The 14824-nt window shown below is 43.3% G+C and overlaps 1 protein-coding gene across 3 annotated transcripts in view; it reads left to right on the top strand.

Moving 5' to 3' along the window:
- The window catches only part of PLXNA4 (plexin A4), a 690148-nt gene that overhangs the window by 675176 nt on the left and 148 nt on the right, over nt 1-14824 (top strand). For all 3 annotated transcript variants that reach the window (XM_056799707.1, XM_056799709.1, XM_056799708.1), the window contains 2 exons: nt 3117-3267; nt 6389-14824. The exon at nt 6389-14824 is cut by the window's right edge and continues 148 nt beyond it. In XM_056799707.1, coding sequence (XP_056655685.1) covers nt 3117-3267; nt 6389-6484 — 247 coding nt within the window. In that variant the 3' untranslated portion in view covers nt 6485-14824. The remainder of the gene's footprint in view (nt 1-3116; nt 3268-6388) is intronic.

Below are 14824 nucleotides of genomic sequence, written 5' to 3'. Positions count from 1 at the left end.
GTGACTGATTGCCGTCTGCCAGCCTCCTCTCCCCCTACCCAGCCCCCAGCCCCACCTTTCCCCTTCTATCCCTTGGAGAGGAAGGAGAGCTTCAGGGAAAAGTGGCTTCTTTAAAGAGAGATTGTGCTTCCTGGTGAGAACCAACAAGTAAGAGAAGACTGTGGTAGACAGAGCCCTACGCCCAGTGACCCCAACTAAAAAACTTGAATTCAAATTCTGCCTCTACTACTTACCATCTATGTAACCCTTTGGCAAATCACTTTAATCCTTCCAGGACTCCATTTCCTTATTTGTAAAATGAATGAGTTGAACCAGGTAATTTCCGAAGTCCCTTCCATCTAGTCATCTCCAGTTGCCATCTCTGGGAAGAAGATTAAATATAAATCATTATAATAAATAAATTTTAAGGTTTTTCCAGATTGCATGGCAGTACAATTTTTCAATATTGTTTTTTTCAATTTTACAATCCATGTTCTTTCTCTCTCTCTCTCTCTCTCTCTCTCTCTCTCTCTCTCTCTCTCTCTCTCTCTCTCTCTCTCTCTCTCTCTCTCTCTCTCTCTCTCTCCCCTACCCCCTCCCCAGGAAGGCAGGTAATATGATTTAGGTTGCATATATATTACCCTATAATACATATTTCCTTGTTCATCATGTTGTGAAAGAAGACACATATTACTTTCGCTAGAGAAAAAGTCACAGAGGAAAAAAGGAAAACAATGGTAGTTTCAATTTGCATTCAGACTCCATGTGCTACTTCTATGGCAGTGGAGAGCTTTTCTCATGTCATGAGTCCCTTGGAGTTGTCCTGGGTCCTTGCCTTGCTGAAAATAGTTAAGTCATTCTCAGTTGATCATCATACATTATTATTGTTATGGTATACAGCATTACCCTGGTTCCACTCACTTCCTTTTAAATCACTTAACACAAGTCTTTCCAGGGTTTTTGTGAGAATAATAATCTTTTATTTTTAAACTCTTATCTTCTCTCTTAGAAGTGATACTAAGTATGGGTTCCAAGGTAGAAGAGTGGTAAGGGCTAAGCAATTGGAGTTAAGTGACTTACTCAGGATCACACAGCTGGAAAATGCTTGAGGTCATATTTGAACCCAGATCCTCCCAACTTGGGGTCTGGCTCTCTATCTACTGATCCTTCTAGCTGCCCCCTTCTAATAACATTCTTTAAAGTATGTGTAACACACATGTCATATTATCAGCTACATCTATACAATGTTTAGACTGGGTATACTATAGGACACTATTGTCCTGCTGATGGAAGAAAAAAGAACTGGAGAGATGAAGAGCAGGGAAGGAAGTCTTCTTGATTCCCCTCCCTGGCTCGCCCAAACTCCCAGCTCTGCTTGATTCCCTCTTTGATCTATAGCGCTTTATATTGTCTTATTTAACCCTTATAACTCTGGGAGGCAGGTGCTATTATTTTTCCATTTTACAAATAAGGAAACTGAGGCAAACAGCGGTTAAGTGACTTCCCCAGAGTTACAAGGATAGGGAGTGTCTAAGGAGGGATTTTAACTCAGTTCTTCCTAACTCCAAGCCCAGTGCCCTTACCCACTTCACCACCTAGTTATTTGCCTAACAAAAGAAGTGGGGGGGGGGAAGAGGGGATAGAGAGGAGAGCCTGGGGCCTGAGCCTAAGAAAGGGCCTGTGCCCCTAAGTTACAAAGCAGGAGACTTACCTCAGGGGCATGGTACCATATTGGCATTATTGATTTTGAGAGGCAACAGAGTGTTATAAATCAGTGGTATCAAACTCAAATAGAAATAGATCCCTGCTACACTTGGAACTTAGAAAACCACAATTTAATAATCTGTATTGTATTTATATTCATTTTATTAAACACTTCTCAATTACATTTTAATCTGGTTCAGACTACTCTTAAAAGAGCCATAAGTAGCTCAGGCTTCCAGTTTGATACCTCCAGATAGAGGGCAGGATATACATTAGGGCTTCTGGGTGGAGCAGTGGATAGAATGCCAGCTCTGGAGTCAGGAAGACCTGAGTTCAAATTTGGCCTCATACTCTTACTAGCTATTTGATCCTGGGTAAGTCATTTAAACCTGTTGTCTCAGTTTTTTCATCTGTGAAATGAGCTGGAGAAGAAAATGGCAAACCACTCCAGTATCTCTGCCAAGGAAATCCCAAAGAAGTCACAAGAAAGAGGACTAACTAAGGAGTTGACATAAAGTGAGAATGACAGGTACAAATCCTGCTTCAGACACTTGGCTGTGTGATATTAGACAAGTCAGCTAACTTATTTGTGACTCAAAATTCTTATTTTAGGGTTTGGATTAGATAATCTCTAAGGTCTTTTCCAGTTCCAAGTCTCTGATCCTAAAAGAGATAACCCATTCTCTTGAACAAGGGGAGAAACTAATCTACTGCCAACAGACCCAAAGGTTAATCAATCAACAAGCATTTATTAAGCTCTTACTATGTGCTAGGCACTTTGCTAAGAGCTAGAAATAGTTATTCAGTTATTTCAATCATGTCTGACACTTTGTGACCTCATTTCTTGTTTTCTTGGAAAAGATCCTAGAGTGCTTTGCCATTTTCTCCTCCAGCCCATTTGACAGATGAAGCAACTGAGGCAACCAGGCTTAAGTGACTTACCCAGGGTCCCACAGCTAGTAAATGTGAGGCCAGGTTTGAAGTCAGAAAAATGTGTCTTCCTGACTCCAGGACTCTATCCTTTGTTCCACAGCAGCCACAGATACAAATATAAGCAGCAAGAAAAATAATCCTTACCCTCAAGGAGATTATATTCTAATGGAGGGAGACAACAAATAGAGAAGAACTGAAAGAGGGGAGGGAATGGTTGAGAAAGTCCTGGGAAAATGAGCCAGAAGTGCAATCTGGAAAAGAATAAAGATATCTTTGGTCCTGGGCTTCCACCTTAAGTGGAAGGTTCTGGAATGCCCCCAACCAATCAGAGGGAGAGATCAAAGGGATCTGAGGTTATGTCCAATGCGAGAAGTAGTCCAGAAGTAGAATGAGCTTCCAGGGTAAAGAGTGTATCTGTGACCCTAGATAAGTGGTCAGGTCACTGTCTCTCTCCATCTTTGAATTTGACTTCATTCCTTCTCATATCCCAACCCTGGCAGATATTACTCAGACATCGGGAAGATGCCAGCCATCAGTGACCAGGACATGAATGCCTACTTAGCTGAGCAATCTCGCATGCACATGAATGAATTCAACACGATGAGTGCCCTCTCCGAGATCTTCTCCTATGTGGGCAAATACAGTGAGGAGGTAAGCCTGGGTCTTCTGAGGGGGAGCAGTGGGTGAAAATCTCTGCCCAGGGCCTCTCCCAAACAGAATATTTCCCCTAGTCAATTCCTGCCATTTCTTTGATGCTTCTCCTACCCAGGAAATCTAGGGGTTTCTGCTCCAAATAGCATGCCCCTGGGATTCAGGGCTTTCTATTACACTTCTCCCCTGGCCAAAGCACCCCTTCTCTATGCCTTCCAAAGCCCAGCACACATACAATCAGCCTTTGCTACCATATAAGGAAATCTCAGGATACAAACTAGACACAGAACAGTAATCCGGAACCCAGTCTCATTACTCATTTTTGGCTCAATACCAGTTAACAAATAAATCAGGCTTTGATGATCATCTCCAGTTGTCCTTCCCAGTTCTCCTTGACTTCCAACCCCTGGGAAACCATTTTCTTATGATTTTCTGAGCACTAAAGGAAGAGGCCATTTCTTTCTGAGCTCCAAGTAACATTTGCCCACACTTCCCCCACAGCCCCACATCCAGCTCCAGCTTAATACTATTCTCTTAAAGACTCTGAAGACTCTCACAAGGCAGCTCCCTTGAATTCTGCCCACAAGAACCTTGTTCTTTTCCCTGTCAGTTCATTATGATAACTTTAAAAATCATATTTTTATATTTAAATAAATTATACGAAAACACTTATAGAGCACTTTAAAGTTTGCAAGGTGGAACTTCTCAACCACCCTGTGAAGCAAGTGCTGTTATTCTTCCTACTTTCCCGATGAGGGAACAGATGCTGAAAGAGTGGGGCTTGCCCAAGACCACCCAGCTAATAAGTATGCAAGGCAGGATTTGAGTTTAGGACTTCCTGACTCCCCCTCCAAGGCTTTATTCACTATGGTCCTCACTTGGGACCCATTCTCTTCTTCAGAGTCCAAGGTTTGGATGCCAATGAGTGGGTTATAAGGAGAAACAAACAGAAAATGAAAGTGTACTTCTATTTTCAAAAAGGCTTAATTTTCAAAACAGCCTTCTCAGTCCATCTCTACTCCTCAGTCAGCTGGAATCAACCAGGAACTTTTCCATTTATTTAAATTTTTATCAAGCTAGCCTCTTTCTTAGACATATTAAGTCAACAAGCATTTTTAAGCCCGGACTATGTGCTAAACACAGTTCTAAGCACTAGACATATGAAATCAGAAACAATAGATCAAATAATCACACTCTCTTTCCCATTCCAATTTCTTGATTATTTTGCCCTCCTCCACTTAACTGTCTTGTTTTCAATTTCCCTTCATTGGACTCCCCAATGTAGAGGAAAGCACTGGCGTTGCCTCCTGATGATCTCAGAGTGAATCTCAGTTCTTCCACCTAACTTGTGTGAACTTGGGCAAGTTATTTACCCTTTTTGAGACTATTTTGTCACCTGTGAAATGGGTATAATACTGGCACTGCAGCTGTGATTGTAAGGAAACCACTGAAAACAGTCAAACGTTACGTCAACTTTTTCTTCTCCCACTTCCCTTCCCAATTCTCAAGGATTCCCACCCATACGAAGCCTTTCTATTCTTGAAGTTTCTCGACACTCTTACCAGGATTTATTATGAGGTAGATGCTGTCTTCTCCAGAGTCCAGGACCAGTGTAATGGTACAATCTTTCAAGCTTCCTCCTGGATCCCATGGTCACTCAACTTAACCCTCAAAAACCTGTTTCACTGGCAAACTTCTATGACCGTGGGCAAGTCACTACCCTCTGGGTCTCAGTTTTGTAATGTGTGAAAAGGAGGAAGGGGGAAGTCAAGACTAGAGCTCCCTCCAGCCCTGGCATCCTATGAGCCTTTGTTCTGATGCACAGTGACAGAGGTCTTTGAGTGGAGGCCAGGATCAACTATTCAGAGTTGTTGTTCTACCCTGTTTCCTTACACACTAATCTTAGGTTTGACAGGGCAGTAGAAAGTATCCTGGCAGGACCAGCCCTGGACAAAATGATGACGTTGGCACCTTCTGCCTCCCCCTTCCCACCCTCAGGAACAACCCCTACACGCATTCTCTCTCTCAGCTCTCTCATGGACACCTCAGGTTCTCTCCACTTCCCCTTCCTCTCCTCCAGTTGAAACCTGCTCTCAGGAAAAGAACCAATAAATTGAGCTATCCATGACATAGAAAACTGCCTCCATGAGCAAGTTATGACTCTGATAGCCAAATTTCAGGCACCAACAAGTTAATGAGGCTGATACTCTGGAAGGGCCAGGGACTATTTTAGCATCCTAAAGACAAGTAAGTAGACTGCCTACTATGAGTGTTACATTATCCCATTGGATCCTCTTACATTAGATGACAAAATAATAGATTTAAAGTTGGAAGGGACATTGAAGGCTTTCCATTTTACGGACAAGAAAACTGAGGCACAGAGGGTACCAGATTCAGGCAGCTTATACGTGTCTGACATTGGATTTGAACTCAGGTCCTCCTGACACCAAGCCCAGTGCCCTATCTACTATGGTACAGTGCCTTCCCTTTTATTCAGATGAGGTGCCTGAGACTCAGACAGGTTATTTGAGTTGCTCAAGGCCTCACAGCTTTTAAGAAGCAGAACCAGGGCTCTATCCAGAGTGGTGGACAGTATTCTTTCTGTCACAGTCCAGCCTCTCTCAGCAAAGGCACAAAGCAAAGGCTCATCCCAGGGAATGGCTGCCTCTCTTTGACTCTCCTTCAGAAATGGTTCTTGGGAAGTGGGCCAGTCTGTTTGCCCTAGGTACTGCAGCCACTCTGTTCAACTGGCTTCCATAAAGCTTTTCTCTCTGCTTACTTTCTCCTGTATCTACAAGATTGCACACCAGTCTTCATAGACCTAAGTGTATGTTCCCACAATTATATTCACATATTCATACACATAGGGGCATGGTATGTGGACATGAACATATGCCAGAATACCCATACCTCACTTCTGCAAGCCACTGCACCAGTAATAGAATTTGCTCACCTATCCTGACATGCTGCATGGGTGTGTTCACATATACACATACATGGATAGATATGTATGTTCTAATACCTTGGATGTATGTCTACATGCACTGCCTATAAGAGTATCCCTCAGCCTCCAAAGGTGTGCACTGGCAGGTAACCCATCTCCTTTGTCCTTTTTCAACAGATTCTTGGACCTCTGGACCATGATGACCAGTGTGGGAAGCAGAAACTAGCCTACAAACTAGAACAAGTCATAACCCTCATGAGCATAGACAGCTGAGAACTGTCCTTCCAGGACTCCCTTGGAGGGGGGACATACCAAGCCGTGCCTCAGACTAGATCATCATCTTTACCAAGTGCAAGTTCCGACTGGCTGTAAGCAGCATCACCTGAGCAGCACCTCTCTCTCTCTCCCTTTCTCTCTCTCTCTCTCCCTCTCTCCCTTCTTTCTCTCTCTCTCTCTCTCTCTCTCTCTCTCTCTCTCTCTCTCTCTCTCTCTCTCTCTCTCTCTCTCTCTTTCTCTCTCTCTCTCTCTCTCTCTCTCTCTTTCTCTCTCTCTCTCTCTCTCTCTCTCTCTCTCTCTCTCTCTCTCTCTCTCTCTCTCTCTCTCTCTCTCTCTCTCTCTCTTTCTCTCTCTCTCTTTCTCTCCCCCAACCTTCCCCTCATTTCACTCTGTCTTCCTCTCCCTCCTTTCTTCTCCTTCTTTTGCTCTGCCAACACCCTTGGTGGGATCAAGCCACCCAATCTCCAGTCATGCTGGCAGGACAAGAAGACCATGGTGTAGGAGCTAACAGGAGGACACTGGAGCTGAGATCTCTATTCCAGCTGCGACCCACCCTCAATAATCGATGGATGATGATATCTCCAGTTGGAGATGAGTACCCCTGGACAGGGGTCATCTCTGTGCTGCTGTCACTCACTACCTTTTGTTTCCCCATAGTTCTTTCTTTGAATGGACCCACGGCCTAGGGAATGGACAAAGGAACTCAGTATTATGTTAGCTGGGAAGAGAGAGAAAAAGCTTTCAACCATCACTTCTAACTCTAACCAGTGGTCTCATCACTCAGAGGCCTTGAGAAGGAAAGCCACCTTCCTGAGTAAAGCCAAGGTCCCTGTCTTACAGGAAGAGACACCCAGACACCTCATCTCCTCCCTGTCTTTTCATCACTGAATTCCCCAACCTGCCCACCCTCTAGTTCCTCTACAGACCATGCCCCTCTCATGGTTCATATCCCCCTGGAGAAATTCAATCAGAAAAAAAATGATGCAATGGAAAGAGACCTGGGTTCAAATGCTAGCTTTTCTATTTACTACCTGTGTATGATCTTCAGTTTCTTCATCTGTAAAATGAAGGATTTGGACTAGCTGATCTCTAATGGTCCCTTCTAGCTTTAAGTCTATGGTTTTATGGAAAGCTATGATTTGACTCTCATTAGCACATAAATGCTGTGTGTTGGGGAAGAGAAAGGATGGAGGGGATGAGAGGGGAATTGTCCTATTTTAGAACAAGATTTCTTATTTTTCATCTACCTTCCCTTTCAAAGTAACCACAACCACATCTCCAGGTCTAATTCATTGGCTCATTTCTGCCTGGGCCTCACACTCAACAAACAGAAATCACTTGCTGATCCAGTTACTGTCCTTCTTTCCCCTCTTATCAGCATCGCTCATCAGGGGGTCATTGTGAAATATGGATTGTGTCTGGGAGATATCTATCCCAAGCTGTTCCCATAGTTCCCACCAGTGCTATGCTTCCCTCCAATTCTAAGAAAGAAAAGGAATTATCTACAACCTTCTTCTTCACTCCCTGACCAATACTCAGCTCATCCTTCCTCCTGGTTTCATCAGCATCCAAGCTGCCTTGTCTGTAACTCTCTCCCTCATTACCCTCATGGATATCACCTGCAATTGGTGCTCCTGATCACAGCCTTAAAATGGGCAAAGCAGAATCCTGGCTGGCCTCAAGCCTTCAACTTATCTTAACAAGGATGAATAGTGGAACTGGGCTTGAGGATGCAGCTGAAGAAGGAGTCACTCTAACTGCCATCTGGCCATCCATTTCAAATTTTGATTTAACCTAATGTTCAATCCTGGGAAGGCAACGCACACACATACACACCCTATGGTGAGAAGGGACTACACTGCATGGAAGAGCATAAAACAGGGGCAGAATTAGGAGAGACCTTAGAAGTCATCCAATTCAATTGCCCACCCAGCATAGTAATCTTTATTGGCAGCTCCAGCCTGAATTGGTACCCTACTTGAGGAGACAAGGGAGCAGAGAGGAAGAACTATCCAGGGAAGTGATGGAGTGGGGTGGATGGGGGAGGTTGTCCACTGCTTCCAACTTATACTTCTTAGCATCAAATACCTTTCTCTGGTACTCATATTTAATAAAGTCTAGTAAAGAGAGAAGATGATAGCTATAGCATTTCCCAGAAAAACACATGGAATAGCCTTGTGGGGGGAGGGAGTCTGCAAAAATGTGTGCATGTGTGGCCAGGATAGAGCTCAGGGTTTGGAGAGACTTTTCTTTCATATATATTTTAAGAGACTTTTGTGAGGATTCACCTCCTAATAACTCTTCCTGCTCCTTAAGGATATTTCAGCACTTGATAAATGGGCTGATTACTGGTAGATATAAGGGAGAGGAAATGAGACAGGCAATGAGGGAGACATTTAGTTGCTTGCCAACTTGAGACTATGATGGTTGGGGGCAGGGGTGGAGAAGGGAAATAATGGCAACATCCTATGGGCAGTAGAAAATTGGACAGTAGAAGAAAGGGCAAACTTGGTATGTGACAAACAGAAGTGGGAGAATGTGAAAAGAATCATTTTAAGAGAGAGAAAAAAGAAAAACCAAATGTTTTGGTGAAGGAGATGCTAGGTGGAGAAACTTCAATATTACTTTCTGGTTAGTTACTTCTCCTTTCCTCTCAACAACCCACAAAACCAGGCAGGCTGGACAAAGCAAGCAGGGGACTGGTCAAGGAAGAACCCTAGCCATTGAAATTCTTTTGCACACGTGAAGGGGTTAGGGAGGAAATATGGGAAATACAGACATATCGAATGGAAACCGTCCGCGTGGGTGTGAATGTGTATGTGTGAATAGTTTTTAATTTTTTTTTGCACAGCTAGAAAGAAAAAAATGAACAGCAGAAAAGATACTGTTGTCATGGTTCTGTTAAAATATTATTTTTAAAAGAAACGTTATTATTGTTATTGATGGTATTTTGCCGGTACAAGATTCCTACCCCCACCCCCATTTTTCTTGTTTGAAAAATTCCAAACACCTCAGAGAAACAGACAAGTCTTTACAAAAGAAGAGGGAGAAAGAAGACCATCATTTCACAACCTCCCTATTTCTCTTGGGAGATGGTATTTTAATTTATAAGGAAAGTACTTTTTCAGTTGTTGTAGTAGTCGTTGCTTGCTGACCCTTGGAGCATCCAGTTCCCCCTTTGTCCAGACCAACCAGGGATCTGGAATCATGGGAATCTCCCTGACTTGAGTCCATCTCAAATTCTTTGTCACTTTTTCTTTCTATTCCTTTCATTCTGATTGGCAGTGCTCACATGATACAGCAGGAAAATAATGTAAAAGGCTGAGGGAATGAGAGAAGGAAGGGGAGGGCCCTACTCAATCGCTGCTGAAAAGTTGGGTCCTCCTCACACCAGGCCAAAGCATCTAATGGGTGGATTGAAATAACAGCATTCAGGGTTACAACACTGGGCAAAGAGGAGAATTAGATAAAAGAGGGAATCCTCTCCTCTTGAATTTTGAGGGGTCTTTTGGGACAGAGGATGAAAAATCTCTTCTTTATCTCAAGGCTAACTCTTGGGGTCATAATTGCTAAGGTGGAAACTTTAATCTTAAAATTTCTGGTCAGGCAATAGCTCCTCTTCAATGGTAATGTAATGCACAAGCATTTAATTTTTTTGAAGCCTTACCTTTTGTCTTAGAATTAATATTAAGTATAGGTTCCAAGGCAGAAGGGGTAAGGGATAGGTAATTGGGGTTAAATGACTTGCCCAGGGTCATTCAGTTAGAAAATGTCTGAGGTCAGTTTTGATCTCAGAACCTCCTGTCTCCAGACCTGACTCTCAATCCACTAAACTGCCCCTATTAACACACATTTAATTAATAAACATTGACTATGTGCCAAGCTTTGTGCTCAGCACTTAGGGATATGGTAAAGTTGTAACAATCCCAGCCCTCAAAAAACTTATAGAACAGGCAAGTTTGGATTCTCCACCCCTCCCCCCAGGACTCTCTACTTTGAAGTTCTTCTCCCTGTTAGGTTAGAGTTCTGGGAGCTGAGAGCTTGACCCTCCACTGTCCCCCTGAGAGGTGGACTGTCTACTGTCCCACCTCTGCCCCTTTGGAGGAATTAGTCTGATAATAATTTGACTACAGAGGGAAAGGTGTATTCCCAAGGAGGGAATGAGCACACTACTAGTTGTTTCTTCCCCAGGGCTGAGAGGGTTCCCAGAGCTTGTGCCCACAGAGATTCCATCTGTACATGGCCTCCATCTGGGAGCATTGGCATGGTTTAAAAGAAGCATGACATGTATTCGTCCCTATGGCAATGCTACAGGAAAAAGGCTTTCCTCGCTTCTCTTGCCCTCAAAAGTAGTCTTGAGTACAGAGACTTGGCCCAGGACCACATGGGAAAGGGATGGCCACTGTACCTGAACACCGGCTGGGATTAGAATTATTCCTTTTAACCCTACATAGATTCCACTGAAAGACCCCTCTCTTCCACCTGTAGCTAGGAGCATAGCTCTGCTTGACCTTTTTGCTCCTAGCCCCCTACAAGAAACAACTTAGAACCAATGAGTGAGAAGGGACACAGAGGCCTGAACTGATTAAAAGCCAAAGAGAACAAAGCAAATACTTTAGAATGAATCTCACCTTTTTGAGTAGAAGTTTCCATCTAGGGTAGTTCACCTAGAGAGGAAAGAGATGCTGGTTAGACTCCTCAACTGCCTTCCTCCTTGACACTGTCCTTATATCTCAATGCTCTCTTCCTGCAGTCCTGGGCCCCAACCATCCTCTGTGTGTCCTCTTCCATGCCCTTCTGTGCCCGTGTATCTGACCCCAGCTGCATGTGTGGCTTTCAGGGTGCCTGGCATCTTCTCGATTGCCTCTCTTCATGGTCATGCATGCCTTCAAGGTCCCTTACCCTTTTCAGCCCCATGCATGTGTGGCAGCCTCTGGCTGGGTGCTTGTTGAAGCTCTATGATGCATGCCCTTGTCTCTGCTTTGCCCACAAACCTTCCTACTCCCTCCATCAGACTTGACCTTCTCTCCTCTGTCTCTTTGTCTCTCTCTCTCTGTCTCTCCCTCCCTTTCTCTCTCTCTGAGAAGCCTGGAAGTCAGTCCAACCAGGGCTATGATCCCAGGAGTTAGAGCAGAAGCAAAACTCTATCCACAAATGTGCAAGATTCTTGCATTTGATTTTTGGCCAGATCTACAAAGTAGGTCTCCAGTTGCTATTTCCATAGGATGCTTTTACAAGCCCCTGTGAGATACCAGTATGGGCACAAGAACAAAGATATTCCCTGCTCTTGACCTCAAAAAAAAGTTTCTTTGATCTCTTCATTGTGGACCTTCTCTTAACTAATGCAGACCAAAGGGAAACTCAGCTCCCTCAAGCATCTCTGCCTTGTGTCTGTCCCAAGTTATTCTCTTCTCTTGTTCCCAAGAAAGATCCTTCCCAGAGGTCTGATCCCCATTATCCTTAATCCCATTCTTTTCTACTCCAATTGAAAGGTGAGTGATAACCTCACAACTGATCTTGAACAAAATGGTTTAGTTTGGTTTGTTTCTCACATGTGATCTGAGGTCAAGGAAGAAAGAAGGACCCTTGAATGAAGGTCACCATAATTAGGTGGATTATCATGTGATATCTATAGAGCTAGGGATTGTCCTAGGGGCTGGGATGGAAACCCTTGCTGGGAATCATTTTTTAATAGGCCAAAATAACAAATAAAAATAAAATTGAATCAGGAGAATCCCCAGAGAATGAATGGACCCCATTGACTTTGTATAGAATGTAACTTTTGATTCAAGAGCTCCTCAGTCTTCAACACACCCTTTTTTTCATACTGTATATTGGTTCCAAGACAGAAGAGTAGTAAGGATTAGACAATGGGGGTTAAATGACTTGTCCAGGGTCACATGACTAGGAAGTGCCTGAGCCCATATTTGAACCCAGGACCTCCTGCCTCTAGACCTGGCTTTCAATTCACAAAACTACCTACCTGCCCCCACATAGACTTTTCTGTACTCTTCCCACCCTAGTAGAAGAGGTAAGCCTGGGACATTTAGCAGGCTTATAGTCAAAAAAGGAAAGATGAGGCACAGGTGACAGATGAGATTAACAAGACACCTGAGATCAACAGGGGAACCAATGGTTTTATTGAATTATTAACCATCATTGTTAGAAAAACAATGTGAAGTTTTAGAAAGGCTAGCCTTAGATTCTGATTCTTATCCCTAATCACCAAGGAAGTCCTTGTTTCCCAGAGCAATTTTATGAGAATCAGACTCTCAGAGTTGGAAACATCCAGACGTCTTCTAGGCCAATCTATGCCTAAGCAAGATATATGCTTTACATTGTTCTTGACAAATAGTTATCCAGCTTCTACTTCTTCCAGTAATGGGGAACTCACTAACTCCTGAAATATCCTATTCCTCTTTGAAGGAACCTTTATTTGTCAGGAAGTTTTCCCTTAAATTGAGCTAAAATCAACCTCTCTTCAACTTCTACCCATCGTTCCTAGTTTGCTCTTGAGGCCATGAAGAATAAGTCATCATGGTGTAATGGGAAGAAGAATGAATTTGGAGCCAAAGCTCCTGGGTTTGAACCCTGACTCTCCTATTATGTCACCCTGAACAACCTTGGTAACCTCTGTGGACATCAGTTTCTTCCTGTGCAAAATGAAGGGATTAGACGATCTCTAAGGTATAAAGCTGATGATATGATACCATTTCCAAATGAGGGTCTTTCAAATGCTCAAACAAAGGTCTTGTTTCTTGCTACTCCAGAATTTCTCTTCTCCAGGGAGGTGACTGACCAATGAAGACTTTCTTTAAAAATCATATTAGTAAATAAAGCAATGGTTTAGTGAGTCTGGCGTGGTGCCAGAGCAACACAGGGAATAGAAGACCTTCATTGGATCACTCTTGTTTTCTGTTCTCCTTTGGACTTTTGTCTCATCTCTAGGACCAGGCTTTACCTACAGAAATCTTGCATCTGCAGAGTAGATAACCATGTAGGGAGTATGATAATTATCCAAATAGGTTTCTTGTGGTGATTCCTTCATTAAGACTGTAAGACACTCTCTGTTGTGGACTGGACATTCTGGTGGCAGTAGGAAGGGGCACTCTTTAGAAACTGAGTCCTAGAGTCCCTGTTGACCCTAAATTGATAGGGAGAGAGAATTAGTCCCCCTGGCTTCAGCTTAGCATAACACACCCCTGCCATATGCATCTGCTTCTTTTTCCAGAATAAGGACGCCTTGGTCAACATTGGTTGATGGGCTTTCTCAAAGTTATTTTGAAGGTGTCTTTACTCCTAGAAGGGCAAAGCAAAGAGTAAAGTTATTGAACATGTAAAGGAAACTTAAGAAAATAAAACAGACTACCTGACCAAAAATAACAAAGGGAACACAGAAAGCTGCTCACATTGACAGACCAGTCAGCAGTTCAATACGCACAGAAACATAGATATAATATATATTTTTTATTTTCTCCCTCTGGTTACTGTTGTTAGTCTGTTGGCTTGTTAAATCTTCCGTTCTTTAGCAAGAAAAGCTAGTTTACCTCAGAGAATCCGTTTCCATTTGGAAACCAATTACTTCAAGTTTTGTAAAATGGCTGGCATTGCCCTCCATCCCCCATTACGACTAGAGGTTGGGGAAGGAGGGAAGGATGTGGGATGTGTGCTTCATGAACTTGGGACCAGAGAGCCCAGGCGGATCATGGGTTCCTCTGGTGGTTAGCAATGCCAAGTACACTACAGGATGGGAATGAAGTGTTGGACTCTAGCCCGCCCTCCCTCTGTTGGGATTTCAGCTGGACCAGCCCATCTTTTGACACCAAGTAGATAAGGCAACCAACGGGCACTCCCAGGCCTTGTCACTGAGTGAAGACTATCACCAAATGAGCTGGAATGTGGGAGAATCAAGACAAGATTCTACTATGATAGGTTCTCTCATGGCTCAGTCCCAAGACTGGAGAGGAAAGGGAAGAAATAAGTACATGGCATGGATTAGGGGCAGGCAAATGAGTGGTTTAAGGAACAACCTGGGGCCTCTGCAATACATGCTGTGGGACTCACAGAGAATAGTTCATCTCTGTCCCAATCATCTCCCAGCCCCAATTTCTGTTTCAATACAACTTCCACCTTAAACACTGACCCTTTGTAAAAACATATCCTTAGACAACAGTGTTATCATGAGCCTCAAAGACACGTGAATGAAATCTGTTAGAAAGGAGGTTTTGGTTTTGGTTTTTAAATTTAAAAAAAAACTATCCTAGTGAGATAAAATGATAAAAAATAAATTTTAAAAAAAGTAAACCTATGCTATTTAAATTGGAGCCCAGTTGTTAC

Source organism: Monodelphis domestica, chromosome 5, assembly GCF_027887165.1.
Source record: "Monodelphis domestica isolate mMonDom1 chromosome 5, mMonDom1.pri, whole genome shotgun sequence".
NCBI classification, from domain to species: domain Eukaryota; kingdom Metazoa; phylum Chordata; class Mammalia; order Didelphimorphia; family Didelphidae; genus Monodelphis; species Monodelphis domestica.
Note: the sequence above shows the minus strand (reverse complement) of the source record. Positions and strands in the feature narration are given on the sequence as shown.